Source organism: Pollachius pollachius, assembly GCF_949987615.1.
Source record: "Pollachius pollachius genome assembly, chromosome: 1".
Taxonomy (NCBI): Eukaryota; Metazoa; Chordata; class Actinopteri; order Gadiformes; family Gadidae; genus Pollachius; species Pollachius pollachius.
In genome coordinates this window covers 18,344,214-18,360,512 of record NC_136934.1, presented here as the reverse complement: position 1 = coordinate 18,360,512, position 16,299 = coordinate 18,344,214, and the positions used below count along the sequence as shown (strand labels likewise).

The 16,299-nt window shown below is 43.6% G+C and overlaps 2 protein-coding genes across 3 annotated transcripts in view; both read left to right on the top strand.

Annotated features, from left to right (window-relative positions):
* The window catches only part of hip1rb (huntingtin interacting protein 1 related b), a 28,773-nt gene extending 24,201 nt beyond the window's left edge, over positions 1-4,572 (top strand). For both annotated transcript variants that reach the window (XM_079746938.1, XM_079746937.1), the window contains exons 28-32: positions 1,405-1,510; positions 2,551-2,674; positions 2,834-2,895; positions 3,103-3,339; positions 3,595-4,572. In XM_079746938.1, the coding sequence (XP_079603064.1) occupies positions 1,405-1,510; positions 2,551-2,674; positions 2,834-2,895; positions 3,103-3,339; positions 3,595-3,603 (538 nt within the window). In that variant the 3' untranslated portion in view covers positions 3,604-4,572. The remainder of the gene's footprint in view (positions 1-1,404; positions 1,511-2,550; positions 2,675-2,833; positions 2,896-3,102; positions 3,340-3,594) is intronic.
* Positions 4,573-5,387: 815 nt separating this feature from the next.
* On the top strand, positions 5,388-16,283 carry rilpl2 (Rab interacting lysosomal protein-like 2). The gene is made up of 13 exons (XM_079754122.1): positions 5,388-5,885; positions 6,436-6,583; positions 8,689-8,807; positions 9,163-9,462; positions 10,071-10,274; positions 10,991-11,145; positions 11,299-11,397; positions 12,221-12,308; positions 13,139-13,163; positions 13,709-14,004; positions 14,125-14,276; positions 14,863-14,994; positions 15,604-16,283. Exons 1-13 carry the CDS (start codon positions 5,592-5,594, stop codon positions 15,623-15,625), a joined length of 2,034 nt encoding a protein of 677 aa, XP_079610248.1. The 5' UTR covers positions 5,388-5,591; the 3' UTR covers positions 15,626-16,283.
* Positions 16,284-16,299: the final 16 nt, after the last annotated feature.

Sequence of the window (16,299 nt, the reverse complement as noted above, 5' to 3'; positions counted from 1 at the left end):
TGGTGGGCAGCATGTCTTGCACTAAAAGGGCAGAAGGAAAGGATGCAAAGCCAATTAGTCAAATCAGACCTACTCAGGCCTAAACTAAATAAAAACTCTGGGCCTATCATTGGGCCTATTTTTGTCCTCAATGATGCTAATGCTTGTAATTTGGCTATGTTCATTTTCAGCTACAATTGTTTTAAGAAGAATTAAAACACAAGACCGAAAGTGATGCCATTTAAAATGCATCATGCTCTGAATCATTCACATCCTTTCCACAATATCAAACAGAACGGTCAGAGTAACAAACAATTAAAAGAACAAGAACATTATTTCACAACTATTTACATGGGCTGTAACATTGTTTGAGGCAAATGTGGATGTTAATGGATGTTTCAGAATGTTGGTCATGGTGTTAAGCCAATTAAGATTGAGGGACTTCATTTGTAGATCAAGTCATTCCTCCTAGCGGGCTCCGCAGCCCGGCCGCGGGCAGCCCGGCCACAGGCTCCGCAGCCCGGCCGCGGGCTACGGAAACACCAATATAAGCGAACAGAGCCGCACTGTACCACAACAACAGTAGCGCACCGCTTGGTGGAAACAAGGCATATGAGCGGGTTTGTTGGTTCTCGTAGCCTCGACTTGAGGGGATAACTTCTCCCTCCGGGCTGTTCCACAGCCAGGGCTCCTGCTTATTGGTTCATAGCGCAGCGAGGGCTCCTTCTTATTGGTTCATTGCGCAGCCAGGGCTCCAGCCTATTCGTGAATAGATGTAGGCGGGATCCAGATCCCTTAGCTAGTCACACGCACTCAGAGGAGGACTTTCCTCCTCTCTCCCATTGAACCCCATATTATTCACCGGCCGCCAACACTTTCGGGGAAATGAATGGGAGTCAATGGAGGCTAAGGGAAGAAAATCCTCCCTGAAGTAATGTCAATAGGCAATAGGGGGTGCTAATGTGTCTTTACCCAGGGACACGAACATTACACATACAAATGCATTAAAATAGTCCTATTTAAGGGCATTAATTCATTACAGTAGTCTGGGCAATCTACATTTTTTATTCTCAACAATGTTAAGGAGGATCTTCCTCCCTCTCCTCTCTGGAGAAGCCTCCACAGGGTTTCGGACATTGCATAAACATAACGACTTGCAGAAGTCCAACCTTTTTGAAGGATTTGTAACAAGACTTTTGTAGAGAAAAGTTATCTTGCTCCAGTTCTGTGCCTGCCTGACCAGCAGCTAGCTGAAATCAGGATGTTATGCATGGAACTGTATGGCAACTTGCTTAATCACAGAGTTTACTTCACCTTTACTTCACCAAAACATTCACCTCCAAGTACAACAAAGAACCTGGCAGGGTCCAGGCGTCCATGACTTGCAGGGCCTCGACTGGCAGTGATGCATCTCCTCCTCCACAGAGAGTCTGCTGACAAGGTGGTTCTGCACACGGGGAAGTACGAGGAGCTGATCGTCTGCTCCCACGAGATCGCTGCCAGCACGGCACAGCTGGTGGCCGCCTCCAAGGTAGGCCCTCCCGCCCCTCCTGACCGTGCAAGCTTCAGGAACACATCGTAGCGTACGATCAGCTAACGTTGGAGTTGGAATCGTCACCTGTAAGATTCGACGATTGACGATTTGTATCGCTTCAGCGTAACATTCTCCTAAAACGTCCATAATTATTATAATACATATACATTTTTTTTATTTTGATAAAGTCATGAAAGACGCAAACAGTGCTGCAGTTACTGACTGGGGTAAAGCTATTGAGAATTGAACGTGAAGATTGGCAGGAATTTGTTGTACTGGTCTGAGGAGAGGCCTCAAGAGAGTACTTATCAATGTGAAAATGAAAACGAAATGAAAATGAGAACAAAAACTAAAACTTTATTAACACATGCACAGCTTTCCCTTGAAACGCATGCCATTTTGACCAATGAACAATTCTGTGTTAATACAACTGTTATGAAAGACAACGGGAGGACTTCTACCGGCTTATGAACCACCTTTAGACGCTGTAAATGAGGCCCTCAGGGGCCACAGAGAACAGTGTTTTTAAAAAACACAGCACCCACATTACCATTGTTTTCCATCGGTCCGGTGCGCCTCTGCTGATGCATGTCTTGTCTCTGACGTCTTTCCAACTGAACCAAAACAACGAAATCTGTTGAACACTGAGCCTCGCTGCCGGGCAACGGAAGAGGAGACATTAAAAGCTCCAATAAAAAAAGTTCAATAACGACGAGGAGCGCAGTAGGAGATTTAGAGCTGATTTAAAAAATGAAAACGATCCCAAGAGCTGGGCGTCTTGTTGGGTCCGTTCTTACTGTTAAACAGTGTCAAGGTTAAAACGGAACATTTTCAAACAGTTCCTGATAGAAAAACTGTTCAAACGGTGTGAATATTAAAACGGTTTTAATGTCAAACCCTTGTAAATAGCAGAATTGCCCTCGCAGTCCACTCTGAGCGGTTGGCACAAAGCGCTCTCCCGGTTTGTTTTTGAGGCGTGTTATTGGCTCTCAGTGCATCTCCCTCCCGTCCTAACCCCCGCCCCCTTGTCCTGCCAGGTGAAGGCAGACCGCAACAGCACGAGGCTGACGGTGCTGCAGCAGGCGTCCCGCACCGTCAACGAGATGGCGGCCAACGTGGTGGCGTCCACCCGGACGGGCCTGGAGAACCTGGAGGAGAAGGGTGTGTGTGTGTAGTGTGTGTGTGTGTGTGTGTGTGTGTGTGTGTGGTGTTTGTAGGGGTTGGGGTGTGTGTGGATGTCTGAGTTGTGTCTCCTGCACAAAATACTTGTCCCAAAAACAAGTCTTGTCTGTTTTACATATCCGCTGTTTTTCCATGCAGACACCATGGACTTCTCCGGAATGTCGCTCATCAAGTTGAAGAAGGAGGAAATGGAGTCGCAGGCAAGTTCTGATCAACGTGTGGAATGTAGTTCATTGTTCCGCTGAGAACTACAGGGCCCAGGCCGCTCTGAACAAACCAGTAGACCACAATGGGGCACAGTTTATAACAAAAACGGATGAAGTTGCATTAGATGTCTTCTAGTTCTCACAGCGACAGTAGGGTAGACCGTGCTTCATGTTAGAACCGTACCTGTCCCCCCCCCCCAGGTGAAGGTCCTGGAGCTGGAGTCTCAACTGGAGAACGAGCGCCTCCGGCTGGGAGAGCTGAGGAAGAAGCATTATGGGATAGCGGGCGCGGCCCTGGTCTCTGACGACAACGGCGTGTCGTCCTCTGCCTCCTCCCCGCCACACGGCAGTTCGTTGTCCCCCAGGCTACAGCAGAAGCCCAGCGTCATGAAGAAACCAACGCTGGCCCAGAAACCCAGCCTCCCGCCCAAGAGCATGGTAGGAATAGCATTTACATTTAGGGCAACTTTCAATAAGTCCATTGTCAGAAGAAAGAGATGCGACAATATATCGCTGTACAGTATAATAAGCTGCACCTCCAGCCACTAGAGAATTCTCATAGGACACCGTGCATAATGCAGGTTCAATTCATATATTTGCTAGCTTGGATTTGTATACCGGTAACTACACCATGAAACAAGATTATTCTCTTGTTTCATGGTGTCTTAATTGGCCTTTCCCTTTCTGTTGCAGTTCAAGTGATCAAGAGCACAAAAGAAGAACTGGACTTTGATGGTCGGACGCTGAGTGTCTAAGCTTCAGCCACAGACCGTTAGCACAGGGTCTCTTTTTACAGCTTTTTTAAATCTCTCTCTCTCTATATATAAATATATCTCCACACACACACAATTAATTAATATTATTTTTGCCAAACTGATAATTTGGATCCAAGATGCCTATATCCCCATGTATTTAGTATTTTGAGTGTATTTTAAAACGTGTTGATACAGCACTACCACCTCCATTGATGTTAGTTGGTTCTTAGAGTGTACAGCACAGGGCACAAGGAAAGGAAACAAGGGAAGGAACCATGTGTTCTTATTGTGAAGGGCACAGGGAACAAGGTAAGGAACCATGTGTTCTTGGTGTGTAGGGCACAGGGAACAAGGGAAGGAACAGTTTGTTCCTTTATCATGCTGATTTGTTTCATCTATTTTAAACCACTGTATATGAGCCCCTAGTGGCTGCAGAGCCTGCTGCACTGGGTTGAATTGTGTCTATCCTTCTTCACCTGTATGTTTTCTGGTGGCTGAATGGTGCTGGTGCACGTGGTGCAGGATGAGCACGACAACACCCCTCACGTCTGTTTTCTGCACTGTTTCTGTCATGTTTTGCTGGGTGGTGGTGGAGCCACGCCCCCTGGTGACTGGTTCTTAACTGATGGCTGAGGGAGAGTCCATTGGAATGTATAGCTTTCATTGTGTGTGTGTGTGTGTGTGTGTGTGTGTGTGTGTGTGTGTGTGTGTGTGTGTGTGTGTGTGTGTGTTTCACCCTCCCTCCTCTGAGTTTTGTGTAAAGGGGCTTTGAAGCGCATCTTTTCTGTTCTGTCCTTCCTCTGTATGTACCGTCTTTATACACTCAGATCTATTAATATATTTTAGTAAAGATAAAGGTGGTTTCCATTGTAAGAATTGTAAATGTGCTGAATAAACCATGACTGTTTATGATTAAGTATGTCTTCAGTTTATTCTTCTGATTAACAAAACATTAAACTTAACGTAAGCTATTTTGAATCGATTATTTCATAGCTTGCTGTTAAGTCATTTTACTTAACTTTGACTACTTTTGATAACAGAATTAATTGAACTTAATATATGCAGCCTCTGAAATAATGTAGTTAGTTTCTAATGATCACAAATTGCATAAATGCATTAGAAAGATGTATAGCATTTGATTATTAATGTATTTATGGTCAATACTAACAGCAAGATGTTGGACTAATCTTGTTAGAAACCTAGGTTTATATTTATTTTAATATATTTGCCAAATGCATTCTATAAATTGTACACAACTTAACCTCGTGTACAACCTATTTTTTTTGGTATTTCTGTGATCTCCGGGGTCAGTGGGCTTCGCTAGAGGGTTGACCTCGACCTGCCTAGGGTTCTCTAAGTGTCAATGTTCCAGGACGCTCTCTTAGGACACACGTTTTTGATGTTTGTTCTTTAGCTGGTTAAATAGTTGAGTTTCGGTATTAGGTAGAGAGAGGTCAAGTTTAGGTGTTAAAGATATTTAAGTTGAGTTATTAGAGTTGGTTAAGTTTGGGTCGTTAGGGTAGCCTATGTCCTTTTAGATATAGTTAAATTTAGATAGGTTAGCTACGGGTTCTGTTTCCTCACATTGCCATGAATTATTGAGTAACTCATGAGAATCATTCGCCATCCACATTCATCTACTCTTGTCCCGAAGTCAGAGTCACGAAAAACGCCGCGTCACGAGGGTCCTAGAACTGCAGCCGCCCTGTTGCAGTAACGTTGCGTGGCTCGAGCAACAACCGCTTGACATTCGCACTTGAGTCGGGTTCTGGCCAGCAACCTGCGCCCTGGAGCGCATATAAACCGCTTTAAAGTCCGGACTCAGTGGACCGCGGTTACCTTGCAGGTTGAAACTTAAGTTATATTTGTTAGAAACGTCTAAACTGACGGGAGGAGTATGTTCTTCCGGAGAGGGAGGGTTTGAAGAACGCAAAAATGGATATGGAAAACTTTGGATCTGCGTTAGATAAGAAGGCGTCGGAGATGACGGTGGTGGACGTGTACGACATCGCAGCTGTCGTGGGTCAGGAGTTCGAGTGGATGATCGACCGCTACGGATGTGAGGCTCTGCTGCGGCTAATGCCTAAGGTGGTCCGGGTCCTGGAGCTGCTGGAGGTGCTGGTGTCCCGCAGCGCTGTCAGCCCGGAGGCGCAGGAGCTGCGGCAGGAGCGGGACAGGCTGAGGCGGGAGAGGGACGATCGGCAGGACCAGGAGAGGAGGCGTCAGCAGGTTGGTGACCCAGAGACCCCCAGAGATTACCGGTGACCCCATACGGCGGGGGTACTGGAGACCTTATCCCCGGAGACCCCCAGAGACCCCTACTTACATACACCCCAATACAGCGGGGGTACTGGCCTTTTAGCCTGTAGTGACAAGGTCTGAAAGAGAAGAAGTCGCCTTAAGTCTTGCTCCCAACAGCATGTTGACATCTTAGTAGTGCTATTTCAGTTGAACAATACTGAAATACTGAACTCAAGACTCGCTTGTTCAGAGTTCACCTAGACTCTGATAGCGATATATTGTTGTTTCTCTTTCTTCTGACAAATGTATTTATTGTAAGTTGCTTTGGATAAAAGCGTCTGCTAAATGCCCTAAATGTGAATGTAAATTAAAAGTGTATCCTAGCTTCCCAAAACTAAAACGGCTATATTATATTGTATATTATTGGTGATATTATGAAATGACAGTTCTTGAATAATACCTACATTAGTGTGAGAAATTCCAATACAACTGTGCAGGTGTTTTTTGTCATATTGTTTTTTCTTTCGCCAAACGTCAGGAGCTTGAGTTGGTGGAGGACGCGTGGAGAGGCGAGATCCAGGAGATGCGCACTCAGATATCTCACCTGCAGTCGGAGAACAACCGGCTTCGGACCAGCCTGTCAATCAAAGACAAGCCAAGCGCTGAGCAAGAGCCAAACGAAGAGGGTATGCTGCAAATCAGGTTGCATCCCTAACGATGCCTTAAAATGCCATTTATGGGGCATTGAATGCACTAGTCAGATTAACATGGAAGGAGGCATGTTCTGACCGTATAGTATCAAAGTTATTTGAGATAGGAAGGCCTGTAACAAATCAAAGCATTGCCCTCTTTGACTGGTGTTCTCCAAGTTATATTCATGTACAGTTTACTGTGTACATTACCTATACAATTATTAAATAAGAGGTGTACAACACATCTGAAATATATTTAAAAGGGACCCTCAAAACATGTAATACTTCTGTCTCATCGCCTTTCCCCTGTGTTACTAAGTGGCACGGCTCTGCTAATATATATGCAGTGTGGTTGTAACACGATATCAAAGTCATCAGACACTCGCTCCCCACTCTGCAAAACTCAAAGGCTCTCTTGGGAAAAAGAATGCAAGGCTATGCGGTGGCAGAGGAAAAGTAAAAGGTGTAGTTCTGCATTGTAAACACGCTGCTCCTGCAAGCTTTAGGAGTTTTGCAGGAGTCTTGCTCGCCAGGTTATTGACTGAGCGGTCCTAGTAGGATGCTAGCCTGGTCGGGAACCATTGGCTGTCAGAACAGATTAAACTGCAATTAAAAATCAACCCCGCGACCTCACCCAAAGGGCCTGGCCATCAAATGTTCTGGGATTAATATATAAAGTTTACATGGTATGAAAACGTATGCATGGTACATGGATGGTTGTAATATGACATTCATATTGCAGTATTGATGGAAGTAATCTTGTAATAATTATAGAGTAATGGAATGTTCTGTGTTGGTTTACTTCAAAGTCCATAAAAGCCGTAATGGTCTTCATCGATGTCCTGCTCAGTCATGCAGACACAGACTCAGATTGTGCCAATGCTGTGGAACTGTGTGGACAGCATTAGCTATTGTGTTGGGAGAGAGGGGAGAGGGAAGGGAGGGGGACTGAGAGTGGGCCATGCTGGCGAGAGGGCTGTAAATCTATTTTTTACCTAGACAGAAATACAGCTCATATGTGCTTGTCACTTTTGCTGCAGTTATTTTTAGTTTCAAGGACATAAACAGACTGTCAAACAGTGAAATTATAGATTTTAATTTCCTTCAAGTACTGCGATGTTAAAACAGCGAGCAGTGCATTGTTCTTGGGGTCTTTGTACTGCAACAAGGGGCCGGCGTATCCACCAGTCAGCATCACACTATGTAATGGGAGCTGAAAAGAGTTAAATAAGATGAAAGTATCTGCTTGAACTCACTACATTGAACTACTGTATATGGGCATTTATATTGTGACAGACAAAATGGTTTATTGATTGGAGAGTCTGTAATCAGACACCTTTATTGTTATGTTTCGATAACAGACCTTCATCAGACTGATAGCTCAACAATTTATATTCTGATCATTTTATGGATATTTATATTGTCATTATCTCATCAAATATTACACACCCAAAGTGGACAATATGGCAATACATGAAAATGAATAATAATATGATGGTAACTATGGACGGTGTAAGTGTTGGAAGATAATATCATTATACTCTTTACAGTAATGTATCACTATGATGATAAATTATTGTGATACGTTATTGTGATATGGTGATGCATGATTGTGGTATGGTGATACATGATTGTGATATTGTGATAAATAATTGAGATATGGTGATACATGATCGTGATATTGTGATACATGATCGTGATATGGTGATACATGATTGTAATGTGGTGATACATTATCGTGATTTGGTGATACATGATTGTGATATGGTGATACATGATTGTTGTATGTTGATACATGAATGTGATACATGTTTGTGATATGGGGATGCATGAGTATGATATGGTGATACATGATTGTGATATATGATCGTGATGTGGTGATGCATGATTTTGATGTGGTGATACATGATTGTGATGTGGTGATACATGATTGTGATGTGGTGATACATGATTGTGATGTGGTGATACATGATTGTGATGGGGTGATACATTATTGTGATATGGTGATACATGATTCAGGGTGATGGTGCCCGGTAGATATGCGCATCAGTACCCTTATGTTCCGGGATTCATGAATGTGTCTTTTGCGTACCCCCTAGGGAGGTCAGAGAGGGAGCAGCAGTGGACCAATAAGATGACAGATATAGTGAACAAACAGAGACACGAACTCTGTGCTAAAGACCACAAGCTGTCCAAGAGGAACGAAGAGGTGGAGGCGGTGAGCATTGAACCTCATGAACCAACAACTCTGTTCACATCAAACTCTTATTTTGGAAGTCTGATGGAGAAACATGGGTACTTTCTGAGTGCAGACTAGATAAGTCTGATCAAATGATACAAAGGTGCGAAAGTGTGGCAACTCAATTGCCTTATTCAGCTATGAATCTAAAATGAATTATTCCTTTTCATCTTCATTCAGCATGAATTACTTAATCTTCCTACCGATCAGAGAGCAAACAATAAGCTCCGACCCAGACCAACAAAGAACACTGGAAAACACAGAAGTAAAACCCAGTGTAGGTAAACCCCAACCTGCTCCATCTGAACCCCGTCTCCCCCCTGGCCTGCTCCAGCTCCAGGCCCAGCAGCTGAGGCTGATGCGGATGAACCAGGACCTGCGCCGCAGGCTGAACGCGTTGGAGGGCCAGGGCAAGGCAGGCGTGCAGCAGAGGGTGGAGCTGGAGGCGCTGGCCCAGGCCAGGCTGCAGGAGCTGAGCTTGCAGCAGCAGGAGCTGCTCGCGCTGCAGCAGCAGCTGTCCGGCCTGAAGGCTGAGCGCTGCGGCATAGGGGGGCCAGAGAGGAGGGCGAGGGTGGAGGTCTCTCCGGCCCAGACCACGCTCGTGTCCACTCAGATCGTCGTAAGCAGCAACAAGGTGACTTAGTTTAGTTTGTTGGTTTTATTGTGAGGGACATGTTGTACAGAAGGCCTATGTGTCAGTGAGGGGAGATGCCTTGTTATAGCGTCACAATAAGTACATTTAGTCCAGGACAGGTACGTATATTGTTTAATGTAGGTAACAATACAACAAATGATAAATCACATTATAGTATTTGCATAAGCAACAACCAAAAACACTTGTCCATGTCTTAATTTAACACACACTCCGGCAGGTAGACTAGCCCGCTGTCAAGGGGTCCACTAATGAGGATTCCTACAGTAAACAAATCAACACAGGCGGGTGGTGAGCGCTGATGGACCGTTAGGAGGCACACCTGGCAGAGACACCTTGTGATTCTCACACCAAATTCCTTGATAACAGACCACATGGAGAACTGCTGACGCTGTTGTCTTTATTACCCAAATACATCAAAACTCTGATGTCCTGTCATATCACCGCCCACAAGTGTTCATACATCTATAGTTTTCAAATTGTGGAGAGAGTGGAGGCAAACAATACCCCCCCCCCCACTACATTAACAATGACCTTTAGAACCTCTTGTATTATATTGTACGCGTTTGCGTGTGTGTGCGTGTTTCCAGGCTGTGGAGGCGCCACCTGAGCCCATCAGGCAGCCCTCACTGTGGGTGGAATGCGGAGGAGATTCTGGACTCCTGGCCGGTGTGTTCGAGTCTGAGCCACTGTGTCCGGTCTACACCTCCTCGTCAGACACAAGACCCCCAGGGGGGGAGGAAGAGGAGGAGGGGGAGGAAGAAGAGGAGGAGAAGGATGCGGCTGCCTGCTCGGTTGGTAACGTCTGTTTGAATGAGGCAATAGAGGGCCTCGCTACGGCTGCTGTTTTTTGGAACATTTGTTCAAATGTCTGTCGCATGTCAAGATCATTTATGAAAAAAAAGCGCTTTACGTGTCCAACTTTAATGTCCTTGTTATTGTTTAATTTCATAAATACACAAATAATAAGCAATTTAGCACCCTGTAACAGCATGTACAGGTTGCTGTTTATGTAATAATGGTATGGAACCATAACCTAGTGTTCCTAAACTTAACCCCTAACCACACGGTGTAATTACTGCTAATGCTCTAACTGCTTCTGTTCGTTATATCCTACGTATTTTAAACTTTGTGCATTTAATGCGCAACTGGCAGGATGGGACTCTGAATAAACCTGAATTAACTTGAATTAATCTGAATGAATCCCTATGTGGGGAAAGTATGAAGGAACCAGTGGGTAAACTAGCTTCCTGTTGTACAGCTTAGAATCACAGCTAGAATAATTTTAGTAGCGCAACGTGCACGCACACTAAAATACTGAATTTGACGCAAATCAACAGCCCCCTGCTGCTTCGTGCTATATTTGGCCCCTGGCGGCATTGATACCATTTACCTGCATGCTGCTTTTTAAAGTGGAGATCTGGTCCAGGATCCATAACTTTACTCTGTGAACCTCTACTTCACTGTTCATCAGAAATAGGTTGTTTAAGGGTTCTGTTTCTCTTTAAAGCAGGCGGTGTCTGGGGGGGACGAGGTCTCCCACGGTTCAGGGGATGAGTCAGACACGCGCTTCACGCTGCAGGAGCTTCGGGACGTCCTGCTGGAGAGGAACGAGCTGAAGGCTCAGGTCTTCGTGCTGGAGGAGGAGCTAGCATACTACAAGAGGTCAAAAGAAACCCTGTTCACCAAACATCACTGATCCTGATGTTAGATGTTGTGGCGCCCCATGAACAGGGCTGCTGTTATGAGTTGTTTCCGTCCAGTGGTATCAGAGCCGCTCTCTGAGCAGTAACATGAAACTTCTCTACATTCCCTCAGTGAGGAGTCTGAGGATGAGGGGATGTTCTTCGCTGATCCAGATCCAGATCCACCATGTTCCGCCCCGGCGGCTCAACCAGACTCGGGGATCAGGCGGCTGTAAGTAAAATCTACCCGGTCACCTCACACACAAAACACCAGTCAAACGTCATACTTATGCCTGCTCAGAAATACCTCATACACCACAAATGGGCCTAATACGCCACAAACATTCAGAGAACACCACAGTCACATCCTACAGAATTGACCACTGCAAAATGTACACGATTCTCCACAAATCTCCCCAATACACCACAGTTAAATGTACTTCATTCACCACAGTGAAATGTACTTAATGCACCAGAGTCAAATGTACCCAATACACCACAGTCAAATGTACCTAGTACACCACAGTCAAATGTACCCAATACACCACAGTCAAATGTACCCAACACACCACAGTCAAATGTACCTAGTACACCACAGTCAAATGAACCCAATACACTACAGTCAAAATGAACCCAATACATGTACATTCATACATATCATGTACTCATTTTCAAACCACAAATGAAAGACCAAGGCAACACTATAGTCCAACGTGCCTAATACAATACAGTCTTTAAGGTAGGAATGTGATTGTGTGAGAATGATTGGCACATTTTATAATTTGCATTTAAAAATGCATTCATATTAATAAACATCTATATTACATTCTTCATTTTTATGTTTGATTGATGTGTACAATATAATATATCGGTATAGATATATTTGATGTTTTATATGGATGGATCAAATAATAAAGAATAAAAGAATAGTTAGATAAAATACATAGTCATTTCTCTTCTGTTTGTCAACATTTCTCTGAAAGGATTTTTTGCAGTTGCAGTTTCTCATGCTGAATCTAGTTTTATCCAGTTCTTGTGTTTTCTGGCCTGAACAGGATTTTCACGGCCATCATGCCGATGGTGGCGGCCGGTTTGATCCAGGATGACCCGACCCTGCTGCCCATCAGGAGGCTGTGGTCCCTCGTATGACCCATCAAGGGCCATCAGATGGAAAATTAACTGATGTATTTGCACTAAAAATATATTTTTTTAAGTTAGTGTAAGATATTATGGGTTAAGAATATAACGGTTTGCCCCACCCTGCACTCCTGCTCAACTCTGCCCTGCTGGAATGTTCTTAAGAACACTAGCTGGCTGGAGGTTTTAGGCAGAGGGAACACAGCTCATGACAACCAACCAACTGTTGACGTTAGGTGGAAGAAATACCTGAAATAATCGGTCAAACTTAGGTCATTGGTAATGTTACCTTTTTAGAATGTTTAGAAAATGTATTAGGATTCAAAATATGTTTCAGGTAAGGGTGGGTGATAAATTAACGGAGTACTTTTGTTTGGGTGGATATGTCATCATGGAGTTGATTTTTTTTTTTTTAAATATAACCCTATAGTATTCAGAATTTGAGATATCGGAATGGCTTTGGTCTAATCCACAAAATATATAGAAATATGACTTGTGGACCTATTGATGTTATGCATTTATCATCTGTATCCTTGTGAATATGTACATTTATAAATGATGCATTAAATATATACTTTTTTTGTATTTGGCAGGGGTTCATATAACACTTTAAAGTACTGAATCCTTTCCTATGCTGCCATCTCAAATTAAATCTTATTTCTACTGACATCGGACCAATAGGCAGTGTGGTGAGAACTAATGATATATTATTCTGTGGTTGGAGAGTAGATAAACCATGACTGTATCCATAATTATATTTCACGTGTAAAACAAATTGAGAAAATATTAATCGTCTAGAACAATGTGTTTAAGAGCCAGTGAGCCCACTGCTTCAGATGAAATTCCACTTTGATTTGAAGAGTCAGTGAGCCACTGCTTCAGATTTAATTCAACACTATGTGATTTATATCTAACCATAGCGTGTTAACGCCATGGTTACGACCCAAGCCAACTTTATGATACCTTTTTAGTACCGTCCTTCTAGCTGTTATGAGCGTTAAAATAAGCGATGTTGTGTATGAAATGAGTGCGACACAACGTAGCGTTATATTATTGGTGTCCATGAAGCAATTGGTGTCCAGGACAAATGACCCACGATTAAAACGAATAAAACATGTGGGTTTTGGGTCAACGGCTCTTTCAAACAGACACCCTATATTCAAGTAAGGTAAATTGAAACTTCCTATCACGTGCTCTGCCTCACCTGACTCCTCGCCCGTCGCGCTAGGCTTCCCTGGTTACCATGGTGACTCTGCCCTCCTCCTGACTAACACAGTCCGCCCATTGGCTCCCGCCGAGGACAGCAATCCAGAAGTGGCCGAAGGAAGAATCGACAGCAAAGTAAGTTTCCGTGTGTTTTATAGTTCCTAACTTACGGATGCGGTCGCAGGAAGGGCCCCGCTGAGACATGGAGCTGCGGGAGGACGCCTCGCCCGCTTCGGCCTTCGAGAAGGACGCGTTCCAGCTCACAGTGGAGGACGTGTACGACATCTCCTACGTGATCGGTCGAGATTTACTCAAGATCAGCAGCTCAGGTGAGGAAGTGTCGGATCTGCAGTTCCGGATCGTCCGCGTTCTGGAGCTGTTCGAGACGGTGGTGAAGCAGTACAACCTGTCGGTGGAGGAGCTGAGGCTGGAGAGGGACAACCTTAAGACCGAGCTGGACCGTATCCTCAGGGAGAACTGCACGGAGAACGGCCCGGTGCGTCTGACTAGGGACTTGGCGTTACGCACCGTCTCTCTGCTCTATTTCCCCCTTGGTTTATTGATCCAGTTTCATTGCCTGTTGGGATGACGTGTGGTCGTCGTGTTCTGATTGTAGCCGGCAGTGGGACCCGATCAGTTGGTGATTGACCTGAAGGACCCCAACAGACCCCGGTTCACCATGCAGGAGCTGAAGGAAGTGCTCCAAGAGCGGAACCAGCTGAAGGCCCAGCTGATGGTGTCTCAGGAAGAGCTCCAGATGTACAAGAGGTGAGAGATCTCTGCACAAACATCACTTTTACAATTCACTCAATACTTCACCAGAATAAAGTCAACAAACTGACCACTGGTGATTAATCTGGAAAAAATATTTCACAGCTGACCATTTATATATTGAGATTTCCTATATATTTATAAAAAAAATACGCTATATGTCTTAGGAACGAGAGTTGAATTGACCCCACAGTAGCACAGCAGCTGATCTTATAATTTACTTGAATTCCAAGTCCTCACTCTGCTAAACAATGCAGACACTGAGACAATGGGTCACACATTCCACAGGTTCATTAATGTTGTCATCAACATGTTGTCAGCGTGGCTCCTCCAATGTTCCTAATTTTTGTAATTCAGATGAAATGACTGGATGGAGCTTAAGGTAATCACACAGGTTTTATTTTTATTGATAAAATATGTATTGTTTATTATTTCCATCTTATTTCATCCCTCTGTTTGAAAAGGAGTATTGAATGCTAAGACACTGCATCCACTGACTTCCCATCCTAGAACCAGCACAGGCCTGTGATTAGGTTATTAGTGACCTTTCATTTGAGTCATTCATTCCTCTGCGTCATCCCAGTGGCAGGCTACCAATGGAGCCAGGTATGGTGGAGATAGACCTGGAATCTCCCCCCGCCACCGACAACGACTCGGCTGCAGGCGACGACGCCAGAGAGGAGCCGAAAGATGAGAGAACAGCCATCTCAAAACTGTGAGTAATGTTCACTTAAGGTGCATTTTTTCAGTAACATTTAACCAGTAAAACTGGTGTTCTTTGCTACATATATATGTATGTATGTATGTATGTATGTAAATATATATATATATATATATATATATATATATATATATATATATATATGTATATATATGTGTTTTGCTAAATATAGTAGTTAACTTTTTATTAAAGTGTCCGTTCCCAAATCTCCCATGATTCCATGGGATGATGTCCTCTGTAACGAGTGTTGTCTGAATGTGAGCGGACAGAAGGGCAGGAAGTTTGTCAGATAGAGCGAGAATACATCATGTGGGAGGGAGCTGGCTCTGAGATTACTCAACAGCCGGTCTACGGCCTCATAATGATTTACTTGTGACCTGTTCGTGTTTTTGCTGATGCTATGGATGTTTGTGTGTAGTCCAATGAAGGGATAATGGAATCTTCTTAAACCAGCGGAGACTGAGACTTATCTCCAGCTCGCATATCGTCTGTGACTTCAGCATAGTCTGTGTAGCTACTCTGGTGCCTTCATATAACGAATGCATTAAGAAAAACCCTCAGCATTGTGTGAAATATTCAACAAATTTTATGTTCTTTTTCTAGGTTTTCATTCAGGAGAAAATGAGGATTACTTCTTACAGTAACGGGACCAAGTTATTTACACACAAGCCAACAAGGATTTTTTTCACACATTTTTGCAATTTTTATACAACTTTTTTTAAGCTTTTTTGTAATCCATAGGATGCAATAGCATGTGATGCATTAGACATTTTAAAGGTGCAGTGTTTATAATTTAATGGAATCAAGAACAATAGACTTGGCAGAAATTTAATATATTCATAAGAATGTTTTAATCAGTGTATAATCCCGTGAAAAAAACTGTACATAAAAGTGGTATTGCTAAATGCCACCGAATCCTATATTGAACCTTTAACAAGTGAAGGACAATAATGCAGGGGATTGTTTCTGATGATGTACAAGGTGTTAACCTGAAAGTATTGACATTATCTCATCCTGTCTCAGGACCATACTGCTTAGTATTCAATGAAGAACTTTCTGAAGTATTCAGTCCTAGATGTATTTAGATGATCCTCAATAGTTAAGCAATTGCTTTTTCAGCACTGGAAAGATTAACCAGCCCATCAATAGTCCAGTGTTCTGGTTAAAACCAGACTATGGGATTCTGTATCGTTTTGTGTTGTGGCGCTTAACTGCAAATGTGTCTTATATCAAGGTATCCAAAGCAAAAACACTTGAATAAAGTGATTTATACAATTTCTAGAGACAGAAATGCTTTTC

What these genes read in the sequence shown, in the direction of transcription:
- rilpl2 (XM_079754122.1), top strand. Translation starts at nt 5,592, where the DNA reads ATGGATATGGAAAACTTTGGATCTGCGTTAGATAAGAAGGCGTCGGAG. An exon ending in TCAGGAGGCTGTGGTCCCTC is followed by an intron (nt 12,309 to 13,138) that starts GTATGACCCATC and finishes CCACTGCTTCAG; the next exon opens with ATGAAATTCCACTTTGATTT. An exon ending in ATTCCACTTTGATTTGAAGA is followed by an intron (nt 13,164 to 13,708) that starts GTCAGTGAGCCA and finishes GGCCCCGCTGAG; the next exon opens with ACATGGAGCTGCGGGAGGAC.